The 24,953-nt window shown below is 42.5% G+C and overlaps 1 protein-coding gene across 2 annotated transcripts in view; it reads left to right on the forward strand.

Moving 5' to 3' along the window:
* Nucleotides 1-1,706: 1,706 nt before the first annotated feature.
* Nucleotides 1,707-24,953, forward strand: part of RHEB (Ras homolog, mTORC1 binding) — a 42,648-nt gene continuing 19,401 nt past the window's right edge. Inside the window, exons 1-2 of one of the 2 annotated variants that reach the window (XM_069778236.1) lie at nucleotides 1,707-2,034; nucleotides 21,663-21,734. In XM_069778236.1, coding sequence (XP_069634337.1) covers nucleotides 1,983-2,034; nucleotides 21,663-21,734 — 124 coding nt within the window. In that variant the 5' untranslated portion in view covers nucleotides 1,707-1,982. The remainder of the gene's footprint in view (nucleotides 2,035-21,662; nucleotides 21,735-24,953) is intronic. The other variant, XM_069778235.1, reaches the window with a different exon arrangement.

Below are 24,953 nucleotides of genomic sequence, written 5' to 3' on the forward strand. Positions count from 1 at the left end.
AGGGATACAGTGAGCTACATCAGGCAGGACTGCCCCTCCACACCTCTTGGCGAGCTTTCAACAATATCTGTTCACAAAAGCAGGATTTCCACGCACTACTGTTTCTGCAGGCCCACCAAATCCATCCGTGTGGCAGGATTGCACCAATCCCTGCAGTGTGGTACTCCAGAGGTGCGGTGAAGTGAGAATCTGTACTGTAGTGAGTGGAAGAGCTGGACATGGAGAAGGAGCATGTGGAATGATATCCACTGCAGCCATCACTGACAAAGTACACCCCCCACACACACCTTTTCTCATGAAATAACTATCCTTTTGTCTCATACCTATTTGCTAAAGGCCATCATACCTGCTGTTTCACAGCTTACCAGTAGTTAGCCTTCAAGATCCTATAATCCAAAAGACAAAGGGTATCATCATCAGACTATCCCCAAAAATGCAGATACCTCCTTAAAGCTTGTCTGCTTCTGAAGAAGCAAACTGCTTTTGCGTATAGCTTTCTTTTGCCTTTGTTCCCTGCCCTCTTACCAGGCTAGATGAATGCTAGCACATGGGAATGAATGGTTGAGATCAGAGAGGAGAAGACAACCCATCTCCCTTAACATCATCAAGCTGTTGGGTGGGTTTAGTTGTACCAATGAGTTGTACATAATTGCATGTTAGGTATCGGTGTACCCCCCAATAAGACAAGATGCACATAGAAAACCCTATTTCTATTTCTAAGCAACATCCACTTATGTAGAAAATGTGGAATGGGTAAATATTACCAAACGTGTGTTCAAACTAAGTAGGAGTAGATGGGGAAAAAGACAAGTTTCCTGTTCATGTCTTTCTCCCTTAAATTCTGCATCCACGAAGTGCCGAAGTCACCGCTAGCACATGCAGCGCTTGCTTTTTTCAAACTGGGAAACTCACCACCGCTTGGATCTCATAGTTAACGACTTTTTTCCCACACACGCCCCTCTTCCCTTTACAGGCAACTGCCAGCACTTCATTGCCGCTCAGATCCGGCATTTCCCCAGAAGTTATCTGCGTGCAAAGGCAGCACCGACACGATTTGAAATAAACGCCGCAGCCCGGCGCAGTGACCCTTTTCGGGACAGGCGGCCCAGCGGCCGCGTCCTTGGAGCCTCGGGCTCTACGGACTGCGAGCGCGGCCCGTGGCCCACCACCCTGACAAGGGCAAGCCGGCCGCCGCCAACGGCCTGCAGCGCTCCGGGACACGAAACGACGCAGGAGCAGCGCCGGATCCGACTGACCGGCTCGTCGTGCAGCCGCCCTTCCCTGTGAGGGGGCCGCCGTGGGCGGGAGAGCGCCCTGCGGTCCCCTCAGGAGCGCGGCGGCCGTTGGAGCCCGCGAGCGGGCAACGGACCGAGGAGGCGGCCGCGCGCACGCGCCGCTGCCAGTCTCCCCTCCGCCCAATCCCCGTCCTCGCTCGCCAGCCCCGCCCCCTCTCTTTGAACGCCGGTCTAGTTACCGCAGCCCGCCGCTCTCGGCCAATCGCCGCCCGCGCTGCCGCAGCGCCGCCCAATCGGCGGTGCGGCGGGTGAAGGGGGGGTGTGTGTGTGTGGTGTGGGGTGTGTGTGGGGGGCGGGGGGGGAAGGCATGACGCAGCGAGTTTTTCCCCTCGCGGCGCCTGGCGCCGGCTCTCGGCGGCGACGAGGTCGCCGCTCCGGCCTGTGACGCTGTGACGCACAGGTACGTGAGGGGCCGGCGAGCCCGGCGGTCACGTGGGGCGGGCGCTGCCGTTGCTGCTGCTGCCGCCGCCGCCGCCGCTGCCAGGCGCCGCGGGTCCCGTGCGGTCGGCCCGCCGCTCCGCCGCCCCTCCTCCTCCTCCTCCTCCTCCTCCTCCCTCCCCCCCCCGCCGCATGTCGCTGGCGGCGCGCCCCGCTCCCCGTCAGCCGACCGCCGACCGCCGCCTCCTCCTCCACCGCCGCGACCGCTGCCGCCGCCCTTGATGTGGTTCGGGGCCGGGCGGGGAGAAGATGCCGCCGTCCAAGTCCCGCAAGATCGCGATCCTGGGCTACCGGAGCGTGGGTGAGAGCGCGGGGCGCCGCCGTGAGGCGAGCGGGGGGGGGGAGGAGGTGGTAGCGGCGGGCCGTTGGGGCGGAGGTGCGGGCGGGCCGTCCCGGGCTCCGCAGCGCCCCCCCCCCCCTCACCGGGGAGCGTGGCCCGGTCCGGCGGCCCCGGCCGCATCGCCCTCCCCCGCGGCAGCAGGTGCAGCGGCGGGGAGGGGAGGGCCGGGCCGCCCCGCTTCCCGCCGCCGGGAACGCGCAGCCGCGGGCGGGCGGGCCCCGCCATGGCGGCGCCGCAGAGCGCTGCGGGCCCGGGGCTGCGGGAGCGGGGCCGCCGCGCCCTTGAAGGGGAAGTTTTCCCCGCCCCGCTGCCGCCATCCCGGACGGGCCTTCCCTAACGGATACCGGGAAACCGGGGCGGAGAGGTGGCGGCGAGGAGGGTCCTGCCCCCGGGCAGGGGGGGTGCCGGTGCGCTGGTAGCTCTCCCCGAGGTGCCGGTCGTCGTCCGTCCCCCGTGCCCCCCCACGGCTGCTGCTCCCGGGGAACGGGGGGGAGGTGTCACGCCAGGCCCGTGGGACCGGTGAGGGATGCGGTGCGGACCGGGAGCGCTCCGGTCCCGCTGGCTTCAGGGAAGCTGGGATCAAACTGCCTCCAGACGCGGCCCTGCGCGGGATTTAGAGCCGGTTCTGAGATGCCGAGGGGAAAACCGGGTTGATTTGTTCCCGTTTCTGGCCTTTTTTTTTTTTTTTTGTGTGTGTGTGTGTCTTTGCATCAGCAGCGTAGCGAAGCCGACTGCCGACCGGTTGTACTCATTAAGGCCGTGGGGTTGTACTGACTCTGTGGTGTCCCCAGCACGGGATGGTGTTGCTCAGCAGCACGGTGCTGCTGGTACAGTCCAGCACGGACTAAACCTATGTGGAGGAACTTCCTGGAAGCGTCTGGCACAAGTCTATAGTAGCTGATAGGGTTTTTGTTCTATAACTGCCCACACCTGTAATCCTTTCTCCTCCTACATTCACCATCTTTGATGGAAAATAGTTTCAGATGTTTCGATGTTTGTTCTCCTAAAGCAGAGGGGAATAAGCCATACTACAGCTATCCTAATCGATCAAACTTAAAAGCATAGATCAATGTTGAAGATAATGTGTGGTTGGAAAAAAAAAAAAATGTTACAGAGAGATACTATGCTGATATAAGAGGGTATTTTACATGAAAGTAGCAGCTAAATCAGTAATCTGTCTTCCGTTATGCACTCAGCAGAAAGAACCCTTAAAAAAAAAGCTTTTTTAAAGATTAAAAAAAAAAAGCCAAGTAAGGGGAGCTGTTTCTTAGGTTTTGTATGTAACTGCAGCCTGACTTTGAGATGGGATGGTGTAAAAATTATGATGAATTTGTATAGTCCTTAAAAGGAACAGGGAGTAGTAGATTGGTCAGCTTGCATAGTATATTTGACATCGCTTGTTGCAGTCAGTTTCATTGTCTTGTGTGTTATGTTTTCTCTTTTGTCTCGGAGCACTAGTGAAAACAAGCAATGGGCAGTGTAAGTGGGAAGGAAGAATGCTTGAAATTCTGTCCTTTAGAAGTCTCTGATGGGGCTGGGTGTACTCTTGAGCTTTGGTCTTTTGTCTGTTGACAATGACAAGCAGCAGTCAAAAAATCAGATGATAGTAGGGTATATACTCGATTGAGGAAAAATAGAAGAAATAGTATAGTATTGTTGATCTGCTTGGTGATGTTTTGAGCAGTAGTACTCATACGGAAAGGATGTGCAAAAAGCTAACGTCTGTTAAGACCTACTGCTGAACTTCTTCAGCTAAAGTTTCCCCGAGTAGTGCAGTATTAGGCTTGATGGGACAAGATCGGCTTTATTAGGACAGCTACAAGTTGTATGAACGTAGAATTAAGAGGGGGGAAGAATTCTGGTTTACTGTAGTTTTCCTTCTATTGTCCTTGACAATTTTGTGTTACCTCTTAGGTAAAAATCTTGCATGTTAAAACTGCAAAGTTACTCTTCTTAAATATGGGAGCATTAAATTTCTAGGCAAATACTTATTTAAAGTTCAAAGCTCTTAGAAAAACAAGGAAGTTAAACCGAGATTTAGGTCGGGTCCTCCGCTTATCCAAGTATGCCTCCTAAAGTCTAGGATAGTGACTTACTTTGGCTTCAGAGAAGCTTTTGAGTAAGTCTTGCTTTGTATTACAATGGCAAGAATGTTACTTGAACCCTGGGTAAGAAGGGATCTAATCTCTTCTTAGGACAAGCTTTTGGGTGGTAGGAAATGAAGAGCATTTCTTCTGGGGAAAATGCAACCTTTGAATAGAGCTAACGTTCATTAAGGCAGGGAATAATGCCAAAATCTGAAGGGCTTTAAGAAAATGTTTTCTAAATTTCCTTTTATAATTAGGGAGCTACATTGCTTTGCCATTAACATCAATCTCGACCCTGGAATGAGGGGGGCTAACTCTGCTAAGTTGTAAAATGTTTACAGTTTTATAGGTTAGCATAAATGCTTAGGTGACCTGCTCTGTGAAGTAGCGAGCTCTCCTTGGAATTTGTGGGGTGTTTGAGATGAAGTTAATTAGAAAATGGCGAGCTTTTTTTTTTCTGTGTCTCTTTCAGTTACATGTTGAAATAACCAGGTTTTGATGACATATTTCAAGCAGTGAGCTGTTTCCTACAGTTGATGATTCAACAATTTTGTGTATCTTTCAGGTTATGAGTGTGTATAGTAATGGGCAAGCATGTCCTCCACGGGCGTTTGTGAAACGGAATCTGAATCTTGTACTGGCTTCATGCTAAGCCCTTGTTTCTTTTACTTACGTTAAATTTTATTCTTATCCTAGTGCTGTTCTCAGATAAACTAGAGGTTGGGAGTGGTATTCTGATATAATAGTTCTCAGAATAGAAAATTCAGGAGTCTGCTTGTTTGAATACACTCCCTCTGTCTTTCAACACCACCATCAACCCTTTCATATGTGAAACTAGTGTTCTTTGCAGATGGGAGAGATCACGGTGGAAGCCTCATGAATTCCCAGGCAGACACGCTTTCTGAGATGCAGACAGAGTATTTGCCAGGAACTTCGGGACTTGTTTTTTGGTGAGGAAGGCCAACTATGTGTGGGTATAGCATACAGGTTGTGGCATGACGCTAGACAAAAATCACACAAGAATGTGTCCTTTGGGTTTTGCTCACGCTTAAATCGGTTGTAAGAAAGTTAAATTCCATTATGTAAGTGTGCTTGCCTCAGTGAGGTTCTGAGTAGAAATCAGATGGATTTCATCCCAAAATCTGATAGTTTCACAAGGGAGGAGCTTGACTTTGATTATTGTTGTTTGATAAGTGACCAGAGCAGACCAGCTACTTGAGATTTGATTCTGGGAAAAAACTGTCTTATGCATGATAAAGCATAACATTTTTCAAAGTTACTGCCTTCACTAAAAAGAATCTTCATACTTGTATTTTGGTCATAATTTAATATATCCCAGATATAATTGGAAATAATGGATTTGCATGGAAATAAATCAAGCAAGACTAAGATTTTCTGGATTGCTTCAGAATAACAGCCACTCTAAAAAGCAGCATGTAGTTGTCCAGAGTGCTTTATGCTCAGTTTGGTTCTTTTTTTGTTTATAGAAGAAATATGTAAATTCAGACCACAGATGCCTGTATGAAAGAAGAAGCTTCTTAGATCATCTTGTAAAGTACCTTATTACTGGGATTCTTGGTATTCTATTGAACCGATGGATTTAAGATAAGCAGGAAGGTGTTGTTTGGGTCAGCTGCTTCAGTCATAGGTCACGATCTCAGCCTGTTTTGGTTTTTTTGCTGTTTATATAGCTCAGGCTGCTGGTATTACAGATACATGTGAAGAAACTGGAATTCTGTTTCTGAATTTTACGTGTTTGGACTGGCGATCTGAAAACGCTTTCCTGGTCAGTTTATTGCTCTGAGGGGGAAATCCGGTTAAGTTAGTGGTGACTTAGCTATTTTCTTCCCCAGCTAAATAAGTCAACTCTTTTGTGTAGGTGGAGAGCAGTCCATAGTGCAGGCAGAAGTAGTTGTGGTCTGTGACTGCAGCGTGCAGGTAGCAAAAAAACTGTAACGGAACAAAATTATCTGCCAAGGTTGGATTTATATGGAAAGGCTTCCAGGTGGCTGTATTAAGCTAAAAAGCACTTCTCCCCCCTCCACCTTGCCTGAAAGCGAGAAAGGCAGAAAAAGCAGTACCTTTAATATGTGCTTGTAAATAGTAAGAATAATTGTTAGGACAAAACGTAGTTACTAGTTTTGAAAACTTGAGTTATTTGAATGTTAGGAGGTTTGTATTGTAAAATGGAGTTAAGGCTTTGCTTTTCGCTTCTGAAAGATGGCATCTGTTCGCACAGCAGTATACTGCCCTGAGGAGGTATCCCTTTGATATTGGACAGAGGGAAGTGGTAATTTTAGCAGGCAATAAATTGCCCGTGTAAATGTCAGGAGAGAAGGAATGGAGAAATTACTGCTGTTGTGTGCTGCAGTTTGGTTTACAGAATTGGTTGTGTCTGCAGCATTGGAAAGCCTGAGATTTTACAGGAAAATTGAGAGGTTCAGGATCCAGCTGATACCTAAGGTTAAAATTCTGCCGAGTCCCTAATAAGTGCCAAGATTATTTTCATAGCGCTTCCCTTGTTAGGACTGCATGTGCTCTGCCGGGGTGCAGCAGTGCTGCTAAAAGGAAAGGTTGCAGCTACCAGGGGACTGAAATGAGGCTGGAAATGCCAGCTTTAATTGCATTTTGGTGTGAGTGACTACGCTGTTCAACAGTGAAAGTTGCTACAGCGCATTTGATAGCAGTAGCTGGAAGCGCTAGAGGCAGCATGTTCAGCTGTAATATCAAGCCACAGTAGGGTTATTTGAGGACACCGTTCCAGGATTAACTCTTAAATTGCCTACTCTGATCTCTTAATGGTAACGCTTGCAGGTTTTGCTTGTATATGTGAGTGTTTTGGTATTTGATTACTCAACTTAGAGTTAACGTTGACGGGAGAAACCAAATGAAATGTAGATCCTGTAATTTATAAGCTATATAAAGTTGAAGCTCTTCATTTAGATACACTACACTGCCTTAAGTGTAGGTTCTGGGTAAACCAACCACCTCTGCGGTACACGCTGCTGTGGAAACTTAGAATAACCACGCATTGGGGATTAGAAGAGCAGGCTAAAATGTGATAAACTACCGAATACTATTAACTTCCTGTAGCTCTCCCGAAGGTGAAATTCAAGGGTGTATTTTAAGAACTGCTCCATTTAATTGTGTATTCAATCCAAATCGAAACAGCTTCTCTGTGGGATGTTCATAATGCACTCAAGCTCTGCAAGTCCTGCATGAGTCTAAATTGCTTGGTGTCATCTCAAATTATCCTAAATCGGAAGCTGCAAACATGAAGCATGGTATGTAAAAACACAAAGCTGCCCTTGTCAGTCATGGATCTGTTCTCCTTAAGGACTGGAGAGGCTTCCCTTTGTTTTCCAAGGCCTATATTTGAAGTGATCGGCAAATTTGTTGTGAATTTGGTAATGTAAGAAACTAAAATGTGCTTCCTGAATTTTGGGGGTTGGTTGTTGCTTAAAATTTCTCTTTTCCAATCCTGGTCAGGACATTTGCTTTCCTATATGGTTCTTGCACACTGATGGCAGCTATCTTGCAAATGAGGGTATATGGGATGGGGAAAAAGGGAAGAATGTGGAGAAAGCTTCTTACATGTTGCCTAGCAGACCTCTTAACAAGTTTTACGATCATTAAGTTTACCAAAAACATGAATGTGGGCCGTTAAAGATTGTATTTCCTTCTTGAGAAATACCAAGTACAGTGGATGCTGAATTGTTTGGGGGCGGGGGGGGGGGGAAGATGCTTGTATTGAACTTGTAACAAGGGAGTAAACTGAGGCAGTTTTTGAACAAAGTGCTGAAACAGGCTTTCAGGTGCAGCTTATCTCAAGAGACGTCCCTGCCACTTTGTTTTTAATTGCCATGTAATGAAGGCAGATGCAAATGAACTATGTAGGGTGGGGCTTGGCTTCCCTTGGCACAAGCTGAGCTAATCCTGCACCATGGCTGGAAGTTCCACCTTCCTGCCCCCACCCGGGTGCTGGCACTGGCATGCTGGAAGCCTGGTCACCAGCTCGGGGAAGTGATTTCTTTGAGAAGTAAAGCAACCAGAAGGAAAAGTTTTCATGTCATTCAGCTGGTTGGCTCTGTGAGTACAACCTGGACAGAGGGAACAGGAGCTGTTCTGGGGGAGGGTGCAGCAGGCTCGTTGTGGCTGGGCAGACTTTACTTCAGTCAGACATATTATGAAACCACATCTGTAAGTATTTTCCTCCACCACTCCAGATAAGTGTGAGTGCTTTTTTCGTAAACTTTCAACAGCGGGCCTTTTGAACCAGAGTAGTTCTCTTGATGGAAAAAAGATAGCCTTGTAAAGGTCGTGAAACGTGCATTAGGGAACCATGAAGAAATTAAGTTTTTCAAGATTCTTGTTTAAATACCCTTCTAATCTAATCATTACATGCAGAATCGAGGAAAAGTAAGATGTTTGACCTGGGGTAAATCTAAACCTTGTTCTGAAGTCTTCAAATTCAGATGATGCTTCAAGTGAGATGATCTGGAATTTTCTGGAAATGCTTGGTAGTAAAGATGCTGCAGTGGATCAAAGCCAAAGCTCCAGACTACGATCACAGAATCATAGAATCATTTAGGTTGGAAAAGACCCTTAAGATCACAGAGTCCAACCGTAAACTTAACACTGCCAAGTCTACCATTAAACCATGTCCGTAAGTGCCACCTCTGCACGCCTTTTAAATACCTCCAGGGATGGTGACTCAACCATTTCCCTGGGCAGCCTGTTCCAATGCTTGACAACCCTTCTGGTGAAGAAATTTTTCCTAATATCCAATCTAAACCTCCCCTGGTGCAACTTGAGGCCATTTTCTCTTGTCCTATCTTTTGTTACTTGGGAGAAGAGACTGCCACCCGCCTTGCTACAACCTGTGCAGCAAAGTGCAAGGCATTCAGAATCACTGATTGCCTCCCTACTTGGAAAACCAGTGGAAAACAAATCTAAATGTTCTGTTGCTTTTCAGAGTAATCTTCAGTGTTTGCTAAGATACCCTACAAAATATCTGTTTCCTGCAAATGACTCCTCAACCTGGGTGACTCCTACTTTAGTTGTAAGCATTTATCAACACTGTTGCAGCATTGAGATGAGTCACAACTACTTAATCTGTTTAGATGCACTGGTTCTTCCTCAGTTTACCATATGCACTTTGATCACTGTACGTGCAAATTTTGAGTATAGCTGTATGAAGGATGTGGGATCAGACAGTGGTGAAAAATGTAGTGGTATGAACAGAAGATACAAGTTCTCAAAGTGCAGATTTTGGATTATCAAGCATGATGTGCTGGTCAAGTTGAAGACAGGACAGGCAAAAAATAGCTTGAGCCTTGGGGGCTCCTGCAAAAGGGAGGTCTACTTGGAATTTCTTATGGGACTTCTTACGTGCATTAGAGAACTTGCAACTAGAACACGAGGAGGAAATTTATAGGAGTTTAATTTGGATGAAATCTTTAAGAGTTTGTGAATAATGGCCAAAGGTTAATCTTTTGAGGCATAAGACTAAGGAACAAAAGACCCTAATGTGTGACACTCAGAAAAGTTGTGGTGCTTCTATATCAAGTAGGTAAGAACTGAAGAAATCACAAGTCCCTGATAGATTATGCTTTAAACAGTAAAGTTTCCTTTCAGCTCTCTTTTTTTAGTATTACACTGAAGTCTTAAAGAATAAGGAGTTAATACTTCTGGAATGGTTACCAGTATTCTTAGGTATTTTAGATTACAGGAACCAGAACAGCATGCATGACAAATGTTAGCTAGTTATTTGCGTTCTGTGGAGTATTGAGTTAAATGAATTTTAATTTGGAAAAAGAGGGAATACATAAGTGGTCTTCAGCCTGTGGGTGTGAACATGTGCAAGTGTAATACAAAATTATGATATGAAAGTGTCTCTTGACAACATTGTCTCTTGAGTTAGTGGGGTACATCTGTCTAGCTTCAACAACTTGTCAGATTGTATTGCCAAAACTTCATTCAATATGTATGACCTCCTTTAAAGGTACTCTTGCTATATGCAAAAGAGCTGGGATGCATAATATGTAGGAAAACTCCCATTAAATCTGTCCTACAAACTGTCAAAACAATCAAGCACTTGACATTAAGGCAGTAAAGTGTATTTTGCTTTAAGGCTTGGTCCTCCATTAATAACAGATTTTTGGTGTTCTAAAATCTGTTTCAAAATCAGCATTTTTAATTAGAACTGGAAGTTTCTGCTTTGAAATATGCATACAAACAAGCACCGTGTTTTGTAGTTTGCTGCAGTACCTTCTTCTCCATTTACTAGAAACGTCTGTTTCTAATGCATGTTCTGCTTCATCTGTATGGTTTGACACTGGTGAATAAATTCTTAAGAAAGGTGTTAGTTGTGCTGTTTTAACTTTTTTTCATGTTTGGAGAAAAAGGTTGTCAAAATTCTTGATAAACCTTTTGTGGTTACTAAACTTAAGTCTAAAAATTCCTTAAATGTGAGGTAATTCAAGTTTTACTGAACAGTAGAGCTAGGAAGAACAAGAAGGTGTCTGAATGTTTCAAAATCATGTTCTTTATATGGAGTGTATCAGGGAGTCTTGGGACACCTAAACCATTTTTCTGCTTTTTCTTCCTCAACTGCAAAACACCTTTTATCCCTAAGTGTGATGGTAGGAGAGAGGAAGAGTTAAAGTGAAACTTCCAGAACTGTTTCAATGACTAGCTTGTTGAAATTTCTTCTGGGCGAGTGTCTTGGATGGTGTTCCTAAGCCTAGCATTGGGTTGTCCTTTTGTCACAACCAACTGCTATGAACAAGTGTAAGTTAATGATAGTACAGAAAAATAAGATGATGTCTTCTCTCTTTGCATTTCCAGGCAAAAAGATTGTGATCTTAAAAAGCCGTTATCTTGTATACGATTTATAGCTAATGATGAGACTGTAGGATATACATTTCTTCTTTCTGAAGATGGTCACATGAACATCCCGTTATTTTGACATCCAGCTGCTTATGTAGGCATGGGCTGTACATCCCAAAGGTTGAAAGGGTTTAAAGGTGGAGGTTGGTAAGGAGAAAAAGGGGTATATGGACCCGAGTTTTAAGGGCAGCTTATTGTGGGGAAAGTTGGTCCATACCTGTCCAGTTCTTACAGCATGGAAGTGTGGAAACCAAAAATGAAGTTACGGGTTATTTCCCAAATAGCCAAGCTATGGAAGTAAGCAACTTCTGAAAGTCTTTGCTGTACCTATGGTAAATCTTGGCCCTTGACCTATTTGCCTGTGATAGTTAATATTTTATCCATTTCTGCCAAGTAGATGTGATGTACTTAGTTTCTTAGATACTGTTTAAAATAGACTTGAATTTAAGATTAGCTGGATGAATTTACGGTTTAACTGGATAATAGCAGAGTAAAAATTACTGTTCCACTTTGAGAATTTTATTTGCGTTGATATTCAGACACTTGCGCAGCAGACAAATACAACGTACTGCTCTGTCTCTTGAAGGCTGTTGGCCTGAAGTTAGGTTGCCTTAAACTGTAGCTTGATACTCAACTTCTTGTCCTAGTTGCATGGTTGTGCTAGTGGAGTGCTGGGAAGTGAAGAGTCCAGCTTCTGTTGGCAAATGCTTCCTCAGGTGCTGGAGCTGGACTGGCTGGAAGACACTTCACTTGTGAAAGACAGTCTAAATGAAAAAATAGTTTAATGTCAGGTTGCAAGTGTCATCCTTGGCTACCTCCCTCGGCTATTTTCAACTGGTTGGGGAAGGGCAGGGTGAGGGTGTTGGTTTTTTTTTTTTCAAGTACTTCTTTGTGAGCCAGCAGGTTGATACACACTGGTTAGGAAGGTAAGGCAGCCAGCTGGCTGTCATGACAGCAAGAACTTTATAGTATGGTATAGCAAACAAGGGTTACCTATTCTATTTTTTCTGCCCTGTGGCAAAATCAGCTATGTCGTGTCATACCTGATGGATCTTTGGCTTAAATTCCCTTAAAATTTCCCAAGGTCGGGGGGGCTCTAATGATTCTTCTGGTACTCTGCATGGTGTTATCCTTACCCCGGAGTCTTTTTTCCTGGTGTCTTGCCCGCATCTGTCATGCTGTGATTTAAGTATATTGTTACTTTGAACCTTCCTTACTGTTAACAGATTATCCTCTGTATTCAGAGGCTACTCTGTTATGTTGATTGGGTAAGTGTGTAAATGAAGAAGGCTTGCATTCAGAGTTAGTGGGGAGGGGTTAATGACTAACTCCAGCTGTATAAAGTGCTATGGTATGAAAATGGCATTTAACAGATTGTAGCTTTCTTCAACCCTGATTAATAGAGAGGAGGAACTTCATGTGTTAAGCAGAAGGAATGTGGAAGATGCCTATAAAGTTAAGTCAAAGAAGATGTAGAATTGAACTGGAGGAGAGACAGCAGTAACTTATCAAAAGTTGTTCTGAATCTTTTGGGGGGATAGTTTTTCTAGAGGAAGGTAGAGTTCAGGCATACTGGTTTTTATGTTGGCATGGTTATATATAGATCCACAGCAGCCTTGTGCTAGCACAGGAGAGTTGCACGTGGTCAAGGCTCAACTGTATGATTATTAATCAAGACTGTCTTGGTGTCTACCTATGCATCTGTTGACAGAGGTGTGATAGAGTTGACCGTGTCCTGCTCCACTGGTGGAAGAGAGAGTCAACATTAATCTTTGTCAGTATCCCTAAAGACCAGCTTCTCTGTTTTGTGCTAAGAGATGTTAGTGTTGTCAGGGTTGGTACTGCAGTTCCTGATGCTTCATGCAGCTTTGGGAACTTCCAGCAGCACAGGTCATGGCAGGTGAATAGTGCTGTGTGCTGACATGGACTGCCTGTAGCAGCACTGTTTCCAGGAAAGTCAGGTTTTGACTGCCACGTGCATTGCTGGCATTTGTTGACATTGGGTTCATCAGACTTTGGACCATCGGTGGGGGGCACAGAGTTCGTTACATTAACGGACTACTTCATAATCAAGTATAGTGCTACAGGCTGAAGCTGCCTTTTGTTGCTGAGATCTTCTAGTGATTATTATGCAGTTAGATTGAGATATATATATTTAATATGTTGTAAAAGTAGCCTGCCTGTAGTTGTTGGAAAAAATCAGTAATATCTTCAGGTTTTGCTACAGGTTGGCAAATAGCTCTGTGGACCTCCTGTCAGAGTGAGGCTGAAATTTCTTAGCCATAGTTGCTGGATATGTATCCCACTATTTGCTTGGTAATGCTACCAAGAGAGGGGATATGACCATTACTACTTTGTCAGGATTTTGTCCCATACCTGCTCTCTGTCGTCCTACTACAAGGAAGAGAGAAATAAATCTCTTACTATTGTTCTTGCAGTTCCAAGAAGATCCTTGAGGCTCTGTTTCGTATGTGTTTCAGTAGTACTGTCAAAAGAGTCCATTTCTCACCATTTCAGCTGCGTTTCCGACAGTTGACTTGTCATTACGATACGCTCAGGGTCAAGCTCCTAGACTTGCTTTTTTAAAATGATGCCAGGAAAATTTCACTGGCATTTTCAGAGACTTAGCCCTCTGCCTGGTGGTGGTTGTAAGCAATGATAAGGTATGGTGGCCACAGCATTGGCAAGTCAATGCTATGGCTCTGCTCCTCGTAAAGATCCTTACAAAGGAAGATCCTTAGGGAAGACCTGCATTTCAGTGAAACAGTACTGATCTGTTGAAAGGCTGAGGTCTTTCATCTTGGTAAGGGTTCTGTGCTATTAAAGCTTTCTCTGTTACTGGTGTAGATCAGGTGGTCTAAAAACATAAGGGAGGTTTGCAGTGAAAGGAGGGGGAAAGAAGAGTTTATCCTGTGTTCTTACAGAAATGTTAAGTTTAAAATCCTAATTTGTACCTGTGTACTCTGTCATGTTTGATGGCACATTGCTTTACCAGGTGGTCAGTAATAGCATGTAACTTAGTGTGGCTGGTGTTAACTTCAGCCAGTTGTGTAGAAATGAAAAAAAGGAAAATGATGGCTACAAACCCCTGGTACAGCTGCTTTATCCCATGTGGTGTGCATAGAGTAGAGTTCATTGGCTTCTGCTGTTAAATTCAACTGTGCTGCAAGTGCAGTTAAGGCAGTATCTGTGCAGTGGATGGAGAGCTGGTGCTGGTAACTGCAGTTGGAAAGACCCACTTCTTGAAGAAGTGCTAAAATCTGCTAGTCCTGATATTTCTGGCTTGCAGAAAGGTAATTAAAGTTGTACACCCCAGTGATGTTTAGTGTCAAGAAAGACCTGACTGGAAGTTGGGAGTTCATTCCCTTGTGTTGAAACTGAAACCTTCAAGATGGAAAAAGGGAATGCATGGAATGCATTAAAGCAAGAGATATGTGTTTTTATTTCTAATGACATAGCATTTAAAACTGATTTAATGAAGAAACAATGACAGTTACTGAAAGTATCTTTCCAAGACATTTCATGTTGTACGTACCTGATGATCCAAGGAAAGGTCAAGTTTATTCAGATACCTAATTAGCTGCTTGAAGTGTGTGCATAGGGAGAGAGGAATTGGCTTCTACCCAGCAGTACAAGCTGAATTTTGCCTCTTCAGGGGGAAATCAGTACAAAGTTCAGGCTCTTTCCATCTTAAGTGTATCATAAACTGAAACATTAGAGTCTGATCTTTAAGCTTAATAAGCTTCCCTTTACAAGTGCAATATATCAAGTTGTACTGCCTGACTCTTAGTTTAGGAATACATTTGCTAATTAAGCTAGCAGCACCTGCCTGATAAGTTGTCTCCAAATTGCTACCGTCACCTGAAATATTTTGGGCATGGTGCTGCGGAGAGGGAGGTGGGAAGGTGCTGCAGGGATGCACAGTTTCTGCAGAAAGTCTGAAGGGAATACGGAAGATGGTATTTATCTGAGCAAATATTGGTTGACTGTCTGGGGTATGAATGTCTGAATTTCCTTTGCATTTAGGAGACCCCAGGATGCAGTTCCCCTGACCTATTTAAAACATCTTGGATGCAGCCATCTATGCATGTATACCATGGCCAGGTGAGATGTATGCCACAGAAGTTTTCTGGATTTTTTTTTTTTTTTTAAGCCTGGTAACAGCTTTTCCATCTTTGACAACTGATAGTAAACACATGGAATTAAAATTGGTTTGACTCATTAAAAGGGAAACATCAGGCAAACTGTGGCACTCTGTTTTTCTGCCAGCAAGGATAGCAACCAGAGGTAACTGGACTGTGCAATAAAATAACTAAAACATTTCTTCTGACAAACCTTTGCTGAGGTTATTGACTTAGAGACAAAATGGACATCTGGAAGTGGCAACTAAGTTGTTGCAGGAAAACAATGGAATTTTTCTTTACATACTTGGCCTGGACATCTAATACGTTGCAACAAAGCATAAGTGAACATTCAGGGATGAGCACTGCTGCAGGATGGAGCAAGCTTGCTGTTACATATCAGGGAATAAAGCACATGCTCTCTTCTTTCTTTCTGGCTTTCCCTACAGAAAATATGATCTAGGTAGCATTATTAGGACTCTTGGTTTGTGTTTTGAAGGCTTATGGCTGTCAGCCTAGCAAGGGCCTGCAAATATGCTTATGAGTTCGACTGACTGCTTTGAAATCTGAAGAAAATAAAGGAAGCCATCTGGCTTCCTTTCTAAGTGATTGCCCCTCAGATTTCTTCTGGCTTGCAGAGGAATACCTTTGATAAACCTCAAGAAGATTGTGCAATGCAGAAGGAAGCGAAACAAGCATGTGTCCTTTTCTCCCTGCAGGCTTGTGTTCTTGGTGTTACAGACCATCATGTGAACCTCCTCTTCTACAGCAGGAGTGGTTCTTGCTACAATACCTTGCCTTAGACTGTCAAATACATTTCCTTATATCCTAATATAAAAATAGATCAGGAAAAGGCAGGGAATGGGATAGAGTGCCACGGAAGTTGAAAAAGAGCTTATGTTGTCCTGAAATGCTGATCTGCTGTTTGGTTTGTCATGAAGGTCTCTTCTGTTCCTGAGGTCCCTCACTACATTACCAAAAGATGTCTCACTGAGGTCCTCAGAGTTTTGCTCTTACAGGTTTAGAAAGTCAGATCCTTTAGTCTGTCCTTCAGAAAGCTCAGACAGCACCCTGTGAGAGGAGTGCCCCCACTCATTGTGTTGCAAATCAAGCATCAGTATCATATGAGCAAGTGCACCAGTTGAGCTCTGTGTCAGCAAGAGTTTTCTCTGTAAGCATCAGAAAATAATTTTTTAATCCTGGTATCATAATGTTGATGTCACAAGGAAATCACTACAAAACGGATAAAACTACCGCTCAAAGTAGATGTTTATACGTGATAATTCCTCATGAGTAAACGTCTAATAGTAGAATTAAGTTGCATCTGAGTAAAACACAGACTACTCATTGTATCATTGTCTCCAGAGGTTTAGAAACAGAATTCTATATTGACCCAGATGTATCATTTTTATAGTCATTAGAATAATTCACCGAACTACATAGCAATGGTCGGCAAAATAGCAACTACATAGCCATAATTAGTACCTGGGGGAAAAAAATCTTAATTAACCATAGCAAGTTGCTAATGATGAAGCCTGAGATGAATGATGAGCTGGTGATGGATTCTGAGATCATCTACTATCTTGTGAAAACATTTTTGTTGAAGAGTGATGCTATACTTCCCTTTGCTACCCGGTTAAACCTCCACCTGCTCCCAGGAAGTCGTTCAGTCGCTTTCTGTGCTCTGAGGACAAATAGATAATCTGCACTGTGGAAATGCTGCTGTCTCTATTTTGTGCATCTTGGTATTCTGAATTAAAGAAGATAAAGATCCCATGTTCAAGTTAGAGTGTAAATTTCAGTATGAAAACTTCTGTCTCTGAAGTGTAGTAGGTTGAGCATAGCTGTGCGTGAGATATTGAAAGCTGGGCAAGCAGTCAGTCTTACCAAATTTAATATGACTGGCAGCATTTCATTATGAAATTTCTTGAATCCTTTTGTGACAAAAACTAAACTAGTTTGTTCTGTAGGTAAGCCTGAGTAGATCGGTGTAGAGACTAACCTAGGTAAGATGCTAGGCTTGTGGTAGGAGTGGATTAGATGCCAGCAGTTAAGTGTTTACTAATTAAGCAAAGTACATAAGTGGGCATTTTAATAGAAAAAGATGGGTTAAAGAAACTATGCGTCTAAAATTCTAACAGAACAGAGAATTGCAACTCTTCGGTAGTTGTTCCTGAGCCCATCAAACTGTTTACTGATTGCTTGTGCAGATGATTTTGAGTATTGAGAAATTCTTCCTGTTGAGATAAACCGCACTGTGCTGCCAGTGGCTGTCATCGTGGAGATGCCACGTTAGAGGGCAGCTGCAGAATCGAGCTTGCACAACGCCTTGCTTGTGGAGCTGTTGTTTGACTTGCTCGCTGGCTAGTTGCATCATATCTGTCTCCTGGGTTTGGGGGGGGAAGCTGGCTGCAGATGAGAATTTCATCTGGGCTTTCCGTCTGCCTATTGTAAGGAGAATAAGGATGTGGGATGGGGATGGCAGGCAGGTGGTAGTGCACCGAAGAGAGGGCATGGCCTCTTTGGGGATGCCAGCTGTCCATGAGCCCACCCATGCTCAGTTACTCATCTTCTTGGTAAACTGCCTAGTGTTGTAAAGCTTGAATTTTAAGGCTAGGTTAAATACCACAGCTCTTGTCCAAGAAGTAAAAGGATGAGTAAAAACTCGATTTGGCAATTGTTTTGCCTTGGCAATTGCAATGGCATTTGAAACTGATGTGCTGTGACTGCACTAGTCAGAGTGTTTATGGGATGTTCCACTTTAGGTAGCGAGTGTTCTATTGTATGAACAGAAATAATGGTTTGTATTTTTTGAAATGGCTCTCTGTCTGAAAACCTGTTCCTTTCTGTTTTGACGGTGGAAGACTTTTCTTTACCACTCCAGCATCATATTGTAAATAATGAATTGTGTAAGCAAATACCCTTTGGGTACTTCTGGACAGCTTGATTTGGGCTTTCAGCCACCTGGGACTTGTATTCTAAACACTTGTAAAACCTGTTCTTCCCAGCCTTTACCCTTTGTCCTATCTTTCCAGGGAGAGGGAGGGTCAGTAAACTTGGAGAATTTTACTTAAAACTGCTCTGCCATGGAGTATCTGATGCTTTGAGTTACCACAGCAAGTACAGCTGGAGGAGTCACCCTATTGCCCTGCCCCAGTGTTGCCCTTGTTTGATGCACTTGTTTCTTCCAAGCCATTTTGAGCTCTCTGGTTCTGAACAGAGTCAAAATGTTAAGCCATAATCTTCTCCAGTCAGGTTTCGCAAATGCTTTTTCATCTTGAAAATCACAGGTCTCCATCTATTTAGTGAACTGCTTCCAGCAGACTTTGTCTTGCTTCTGCTCATGACGCTTCTCCTTTTGGTGTCAACAGATGTTTATTTTCCTAAAACTTGAGGACAGTGGATACACTAAAAGTATGAGCGTGGAGGATGCTACAACGAAAAGCTTAGCAAACTAAAAAACATTTGGCATTTGATCCAAATGAGGGCGTATTAGAGCTGAGCCTTTTTTTGAGGTATGCACCATTGAGTAATCAATTAATCAAATCTTTGCTGCTGGTGTCAGGCTCTCTCACCCATTTAGGCTGAAGCGTGCTAGCGCCACATGCACACCTAGACTGCATTATCTCCCCGCATCCTCCTCCCTGCAGTGCTCCGAGATAGAGTTAGCACATCAGTAGATGCGGTTGCGTGCAGTTCCTTGGTCCATGCCTCATGGACGTTATGTTTATGTTGTAATTCTCTCTGAAAATGTTGTCTGATCTTTCTGGGGGAAGAGGAGATAGGAGTTAAATTGTCAACTTAATTTTCTTCTCTGTCCATGAGCATAGGTCAAAAGCCTGGAATAAAACCTGTCGGACAAAGTTCAAGCCAAGCTGTTGTTGACATGGTCCTGTGTGCTTCTTGGGCATGGGCTGAGACAAGGCAGTGGGGTGTTAATGACTTAGGTTTTAAATTTCTTGTGTACCCTTTGGAAGCCTTGGTTTAGTGGGATACTGTTGCATGCACTTGTCCTGAGAGGGTATGTGGCTGAATCCAAGACTGGAGAGCTTCCCTGTGGCTCCTCTAGGAAAACAGGCATCCTCTTGTGATCACAAACACATCATTACTGGTAGCCTTGTTACAAAGCTTGGAGGAATTTAGGAGGAGAGTGTTGGAACACTGGTTTTGTCTGTTTTTGTTTCCTCCTCTTTCACTGTTGGGAGGAAAGCAGTAATTAATACAGCTGGATGTTAAATGCAGCATTTTCTGTTGGCTCGGACTTATTTCTAGTATTCAGTTTCCAGACTTAGCACAGACAGACGGTAGCAGTCAAGTCTTTCAGTTAGTTTAGGATCCTCCTTAGGAGGAAAAATGTTCAGTGATGATCTATGCTTAACTTAGCTCTCCTTATCTTAAAGATGTAACAGCCTGATATAGGAATAGTTAACTTTGTTTTAAAATGGAGTGCTTAATGTGCTGATATTGGCAAAGAATATGGAAGCGTAAACTCTGGGTAGCAGCTTCATAAGCTTATAGTTGAAGAAGAAATAGCTTAAAAGTTCATTCACTCTCTAAGTGGTGTCCAAAATACACAGCTTCAGAAAGTTGCTGGGATGCATAGTCTCAGTTCTGAGTTTGTCCTTATTAGGATGATTTCAGATGTGCGTGGTTGCTTTGCTTCCCCCCACCCTTGCTGGAGCAACAGTTTAAAGCTCATTGTTCTCTGAAAACTCATGCACAGCGAGTATAACACCTTTAGTTGCACTGTTAGATGTATTGGAGAATGGTATCCAAGAACTCAATTTGAGAAAAAGCAACTCTTAAAAGGTTGTGTGCTGGTTGGTCTTTTTGGGGGTTGTCTGGGTTTTTTAGCATTGTATCTTGAATAAACTGGCATGACTGATAGGAGACAGCAAAGGGTTAAGCATGGCAGAGCTGGACAGTGATGTTAAAATAAACCAGGTGGTGAGTTGATGAAGGTTATGGCTGTTGGAAATCCCCAAATGATGATGCTTGTGTGACACTTTCTTCCTTCCTCCTGGAGGAGTAAATCCTGGAAGTGTTGCAGTTAAATGAAGGAATTGACTGCACATGTAATTATAAATATTAAGCCAATCTTCCCTTGTATCACTTTCTTGCTTGTACTTTGTCTGACTTGCAATTTTTAAAATTTCTTTAACAAAGTGACTTGCTAAGTATGCTGATAAAAAGTCAAATGTGAATAGGTCAAGAGCCTTGTATGATGAAGCAAGAATGGGGTGGTTGGAAGTGGAAAACTGTTTTTTAATACCTCCTGAAGGAATGCTTAGGAAAGAACTTTTTCTGCAGCAAAGTATAAACATAGCATGGTCTGAGCACTGCAAGAGAGCAATCTTTATCCAAAGCAATTAATTCTTGAAAATAGTTTTACTATATAGTTCAACCACAACATTGGTTACTGATGATGTCATTGAAAGGCTTCCACTGAGTAGGATGGTCTTGAGTCTAAATTTTAACTTGAAGTCGTATTTTGTTTGTGCTTCTTGCCAATGAGAAGAGTATAAAGGAGCATGAAGAATATACTTATGTCCAAAAGCAGCTAGTGCATTGGGAATCTTTTTAAGAGTGTATTTGTCCAGTAAACATAGTGTAATAGGATCTAGTAGAAGATGTGTGCTGTAATGGAAATCGTGTTAAGGCTTTAGTAATGCTTTGAAAAGTCTTCAGTTGCAGAGCTTTAAAGGTGCTTTTTATGGTCAATGTATGCCATCTTGTAAAATCTTTCAAGACTAAATTAGTTTAAATTTTTTCAATCTGCTATTAAGTACAATGTTTTGCATTACTCTTTATTGGAGGGGTGTATGATCAGATCAGCATAACTGAAATTGAGACCCTTGTCTGCAAAAGTAGCAGTTAAATTGCTTTCAAAAGAAAAAAATCCAATGATGCCCCCTGAATCACTGCTTAAAATACAGCATCCATTGGTCTCTTGTAGTGTGGCATTAAGAGGATTAATAGGAGAATATATTGATCTAAAGAATTTTGAGATCATCCTTTTGTCATGGGAAATATGTCCAATCTCCTAGTCAAACCAAATTTGGCTATTTCTATCCAAGTTCCTAGTTTCCTGTGCAACGACTGAAAATTATTTCTAGTTTTCCTTGCTTCTCAACAGAAGAACCTTCCAAATATAGCAGTTTGTTAAATTTAGTTTTATGAGGATTGGACACTGCTACTTTTAGATTTATTTTAAACTGGAGGAGGCACTTAAATTATGCTATGTTAAAACAAAAGCAGAACACATGCCGAGTAGCTTTTGCACTATTTTTTATGTGTTCAGGAGACCCAGTTACTAGGAATAGGCACTTAATTTAAAAATAGGTCAGTTGTCATGTATAGATAGTTTAAATGAACCATACAAAGCTCATACTGGCTCTTATAAAAACATAAGTTTATCTACTGGTAAGTGTAAAGTGATAACAGCCTGAAGACTTGTTTCAATACAGATTATCTTTTCCTTGCTTTACAGGAAAATCTTCACTGACGATTCAGTTCGTGGAAGGACAGTTTGTTGATTCGTATGATCCAACCATAGAGAACAGTAAGTAAATAACTGACAAGCTGCTCTTCTGTGCCTTAACTAACTTTTATCATAAGCCATTGTGGTTATACATACTACTTACATGGACTTTTACATATTAACATTAATTAACTGTTAAGTTTTATGAGTCCTTTAAACCAATGCTTACCAAACTTACAGAATTGCAGCATGGAAATAGCTGTGTGCGTATTTCTCCAAACAGCTAAACTGTTTTTAACACTAAATGAAAGAAAACCTAATCAATCTGGCTATTTGCATCTCCTTCTTGTGTTATATGTATGTTGTTGGACATCTGCTTCCCTAATATAGTTGGGGCACTTCAAATTAAGTATGTCATACCTATGTGAAAATGTGTTGCTACGCAGAACTGTTCCAAAGTCTCAAATGTCTCATTTGATCAGTATATCCAGATGAACACAAAGCCAGCAATACTAGTGAGGAGTAAATGACTACCTTAGAAGGTACACATGCTGTGGCCATGATAACATGATAATCTTAAATTACTCATATCCAACTGCTTGATAACAAGCCTGGTACACAGTCAGCTTGCTGCAAATACTGAGTAACTGACTTCAGGTGTCTCTTTTCTCTTAGCAGTTTTTTTAATATTAGTGCCTTTGTGAATACCTAGCATAGCGAGTGAGTAAAGATGCTAACACCAAAAATGCTGCCAAGAGCAACAAGTCACTTCAGAGGCAAGTTACCCAGTATTCATTACAATCCAACCACCTCTTTCTGAGCTAGCGATGGTCATAAAGTACTTGAGCAGCTGTGGTGTTAGGCTGAGTAACTTGATCGTGCTGGCTCACTTTAATTGTGTGGCAAATAAAACTTTGATTTCATGATCATAACCCTGGAGTTCTCATATTTCAGTGACTTCTGAAATGCAGTGGTAGCACACATTTTTACTGTTTTGAACTTGTGCAGTAGGATGTTAAGCCTATGTGATACTCTGGAAGTTTGAATGAAGTATTCAGCAGAACAAGCTTTCTTTTGGATATATATGGTAATAATTACAAATGAGTAGCTATCAGGATATTTTACTGAGGATTATTTTATTGCTTAGAACTAAAATTTTGATGCTACTTTTTCAAAAACTCTACATTTGCTTTAGTGAGTCAGGGTGGATAATTTGCCCCTTGACCTGAATGATTCGTTAGTCCTTATACAGATGTCATTAATATTAACACTTTCCATCAACCCTTTTTACTTTGTTAAAACTATAAAAAAGGTTTATTTTGAATTAAAGCTGCTAACAAAATACTGGGGATTAAGCTTCTGTACTTTAAGTCTTAATATCAGCTGGGACAGGTTATTTTTCACTGTCTGTGCTATATAAATGCAAATTATTTAAAGTAATCTTTTAGTTTTATGCAGGTATATGGGAACAAATAAAGCTTGAGAGACATGGGGACGGAGTTTCTCCGAAATACTGCATCTGTAACTTGTTTTAGGATTTTGATACCTTGGTACAAGGTTGGCTTGTTTCATTCTTCACAAGCTCTTCTTGTCCACAGAAACCTATTGCCTGTAACTGCTGTTATTAACTCTAGTTGTATGTCTCACACTGGTAGCATTTCATAACTATATGAAAATACACTCTGGATGAATTCTGCTTTTATTTGACTCTTGCAGTCTGCACTGTTTGCTTGATCTGACTTCTAAACATTGAGCATGTCATGGCCGTGAAAACTTTGTTGGGCAAGGTGTCTTGAAAAGGCATAACTTTTCACTTGATTTCTAATTTGTTTGGAAAACAAGCAGCATTATTGATTTGGTGAAAGTCTTATGATGTATGGCATGGCTGGAGGAATTTGTTTTCTGAAAGGTAGAGAATTGAATGGCCCTTCTTGCATCAGAACATGTTGCTGGGAGGTAAGGGTTGAAAATGTAAAAGATGTGCCCTGAGGCTCAAAACAGGGGGAAATCTGTCCCGTCTTTAAGCCCTGGAAGTCCTGATAGAGAGAATGTTTTTAAAATGCTTCTGTGAAGAACGGAAGAGATAACACATTCTAATTTAACATTTTAAGATACCTCGAAGGTATCTTTAAGAGGGACATGTGAAACTAGTTTTGATGGGATTATTATAAAACCTTTTTTTGAATACTTAATCTTTTTAAAATGTTTTTTCTAAATATAAATCTTTGACCAGTCCAGTCTTTTGACACTCCCAGCTGTATGTTTCTGATTCTGTGCAGGGTCATAAGACACAAAGGATGTAATCAACTCTTTTGTTGTTTTCCTAGCTTGAAATTACAAATCTGGTTAACAATGATGGCAAAAAGGGTTGACAAGTCCAGGTTCCTGTACTAGGGGCCGTGGTGGAGAATGTTGCATTTTTCCAGCGCTTTATATCGGGTTATAAAAGCTTTTCAGTTTCATCTAGTGATGGGGTCTACTTTAGTGTCACAAAACATGGGAATGAAAAAAAATACAGGCTAAAGAATAGTCCAGCCTATGTAATTTCTGTTTTGTCTCCAGAAAATTGTTACTGATAACTTACTACGGTATTCTGCCAGCACTGATTAAAGGGTAGAAAGCTGCAGTACTGCTGGTAGCTTAATCTTCAGAATTTTTGCTTCAAATAGTAAAACTTGCACAAAAAATTGAGTATAAAGCTAAATTGTATAGAAGGGAAGCTGTAGTTAAGCTCTTAAAGGAACAAGTTGCATAGCATATAAGCCATGAGCAATAGGAGTAAGACCTAATATTCTAGTAGTTTCATTTTTTCAGTGTGAAAATCACTACCTTCTTTGGAAGTGGTAAAGAGAAAATAAGCTGTATCAGATTTCACTTAGTGTTTGTTAAAGTCATCACTGCTTCACTGCTCTGTTTTCCTTTGCTTATACTACATTAGAACCAGAAAAGTTAGTTTATGTAAGTTAATGAGCATGTTGAATTCAGTTGCTTCTACTAAACTTGTGTATCGGGAAGAGTAACTTGCAGTGTTTTGTGGCAGCAGCAGAGGTGAGAGTTAATTGCTTAGCAAAGTAGATTTTCCCTTTCTGAATGTCCCAACAGGAGTGACACCATGATGGGTGGCTATTCTTGAGACGGCCAGGTTGAGAAACTAGTGGAACAATTACTTGTGGGAGTGTTGGAAAGAGAAGGAAGATCGTTGCAGAGCAGGAGTGTGTGGAGAGAGTCTGTATGGGCACTGAGCTGAATGGGGCTCTGAAGGCAGATTAGCTCGGATGAGCTAAGACCAGAACAATTCAA

Source organism: Haliaeetus albicilla, chromosome 2 (assembly GCF_947461875.1).
Source record: "Haliaeetus albicilla chromosome 2, bHalAlb1.1, whole genome shotgun sequence".
Classification (NCBI taxonomy): Eukaryota; Metazoa; Chordata; class Aves; order Accipitriformes; family Accipitridae; genus Haliaeetus; species Haliaeetus albicilla.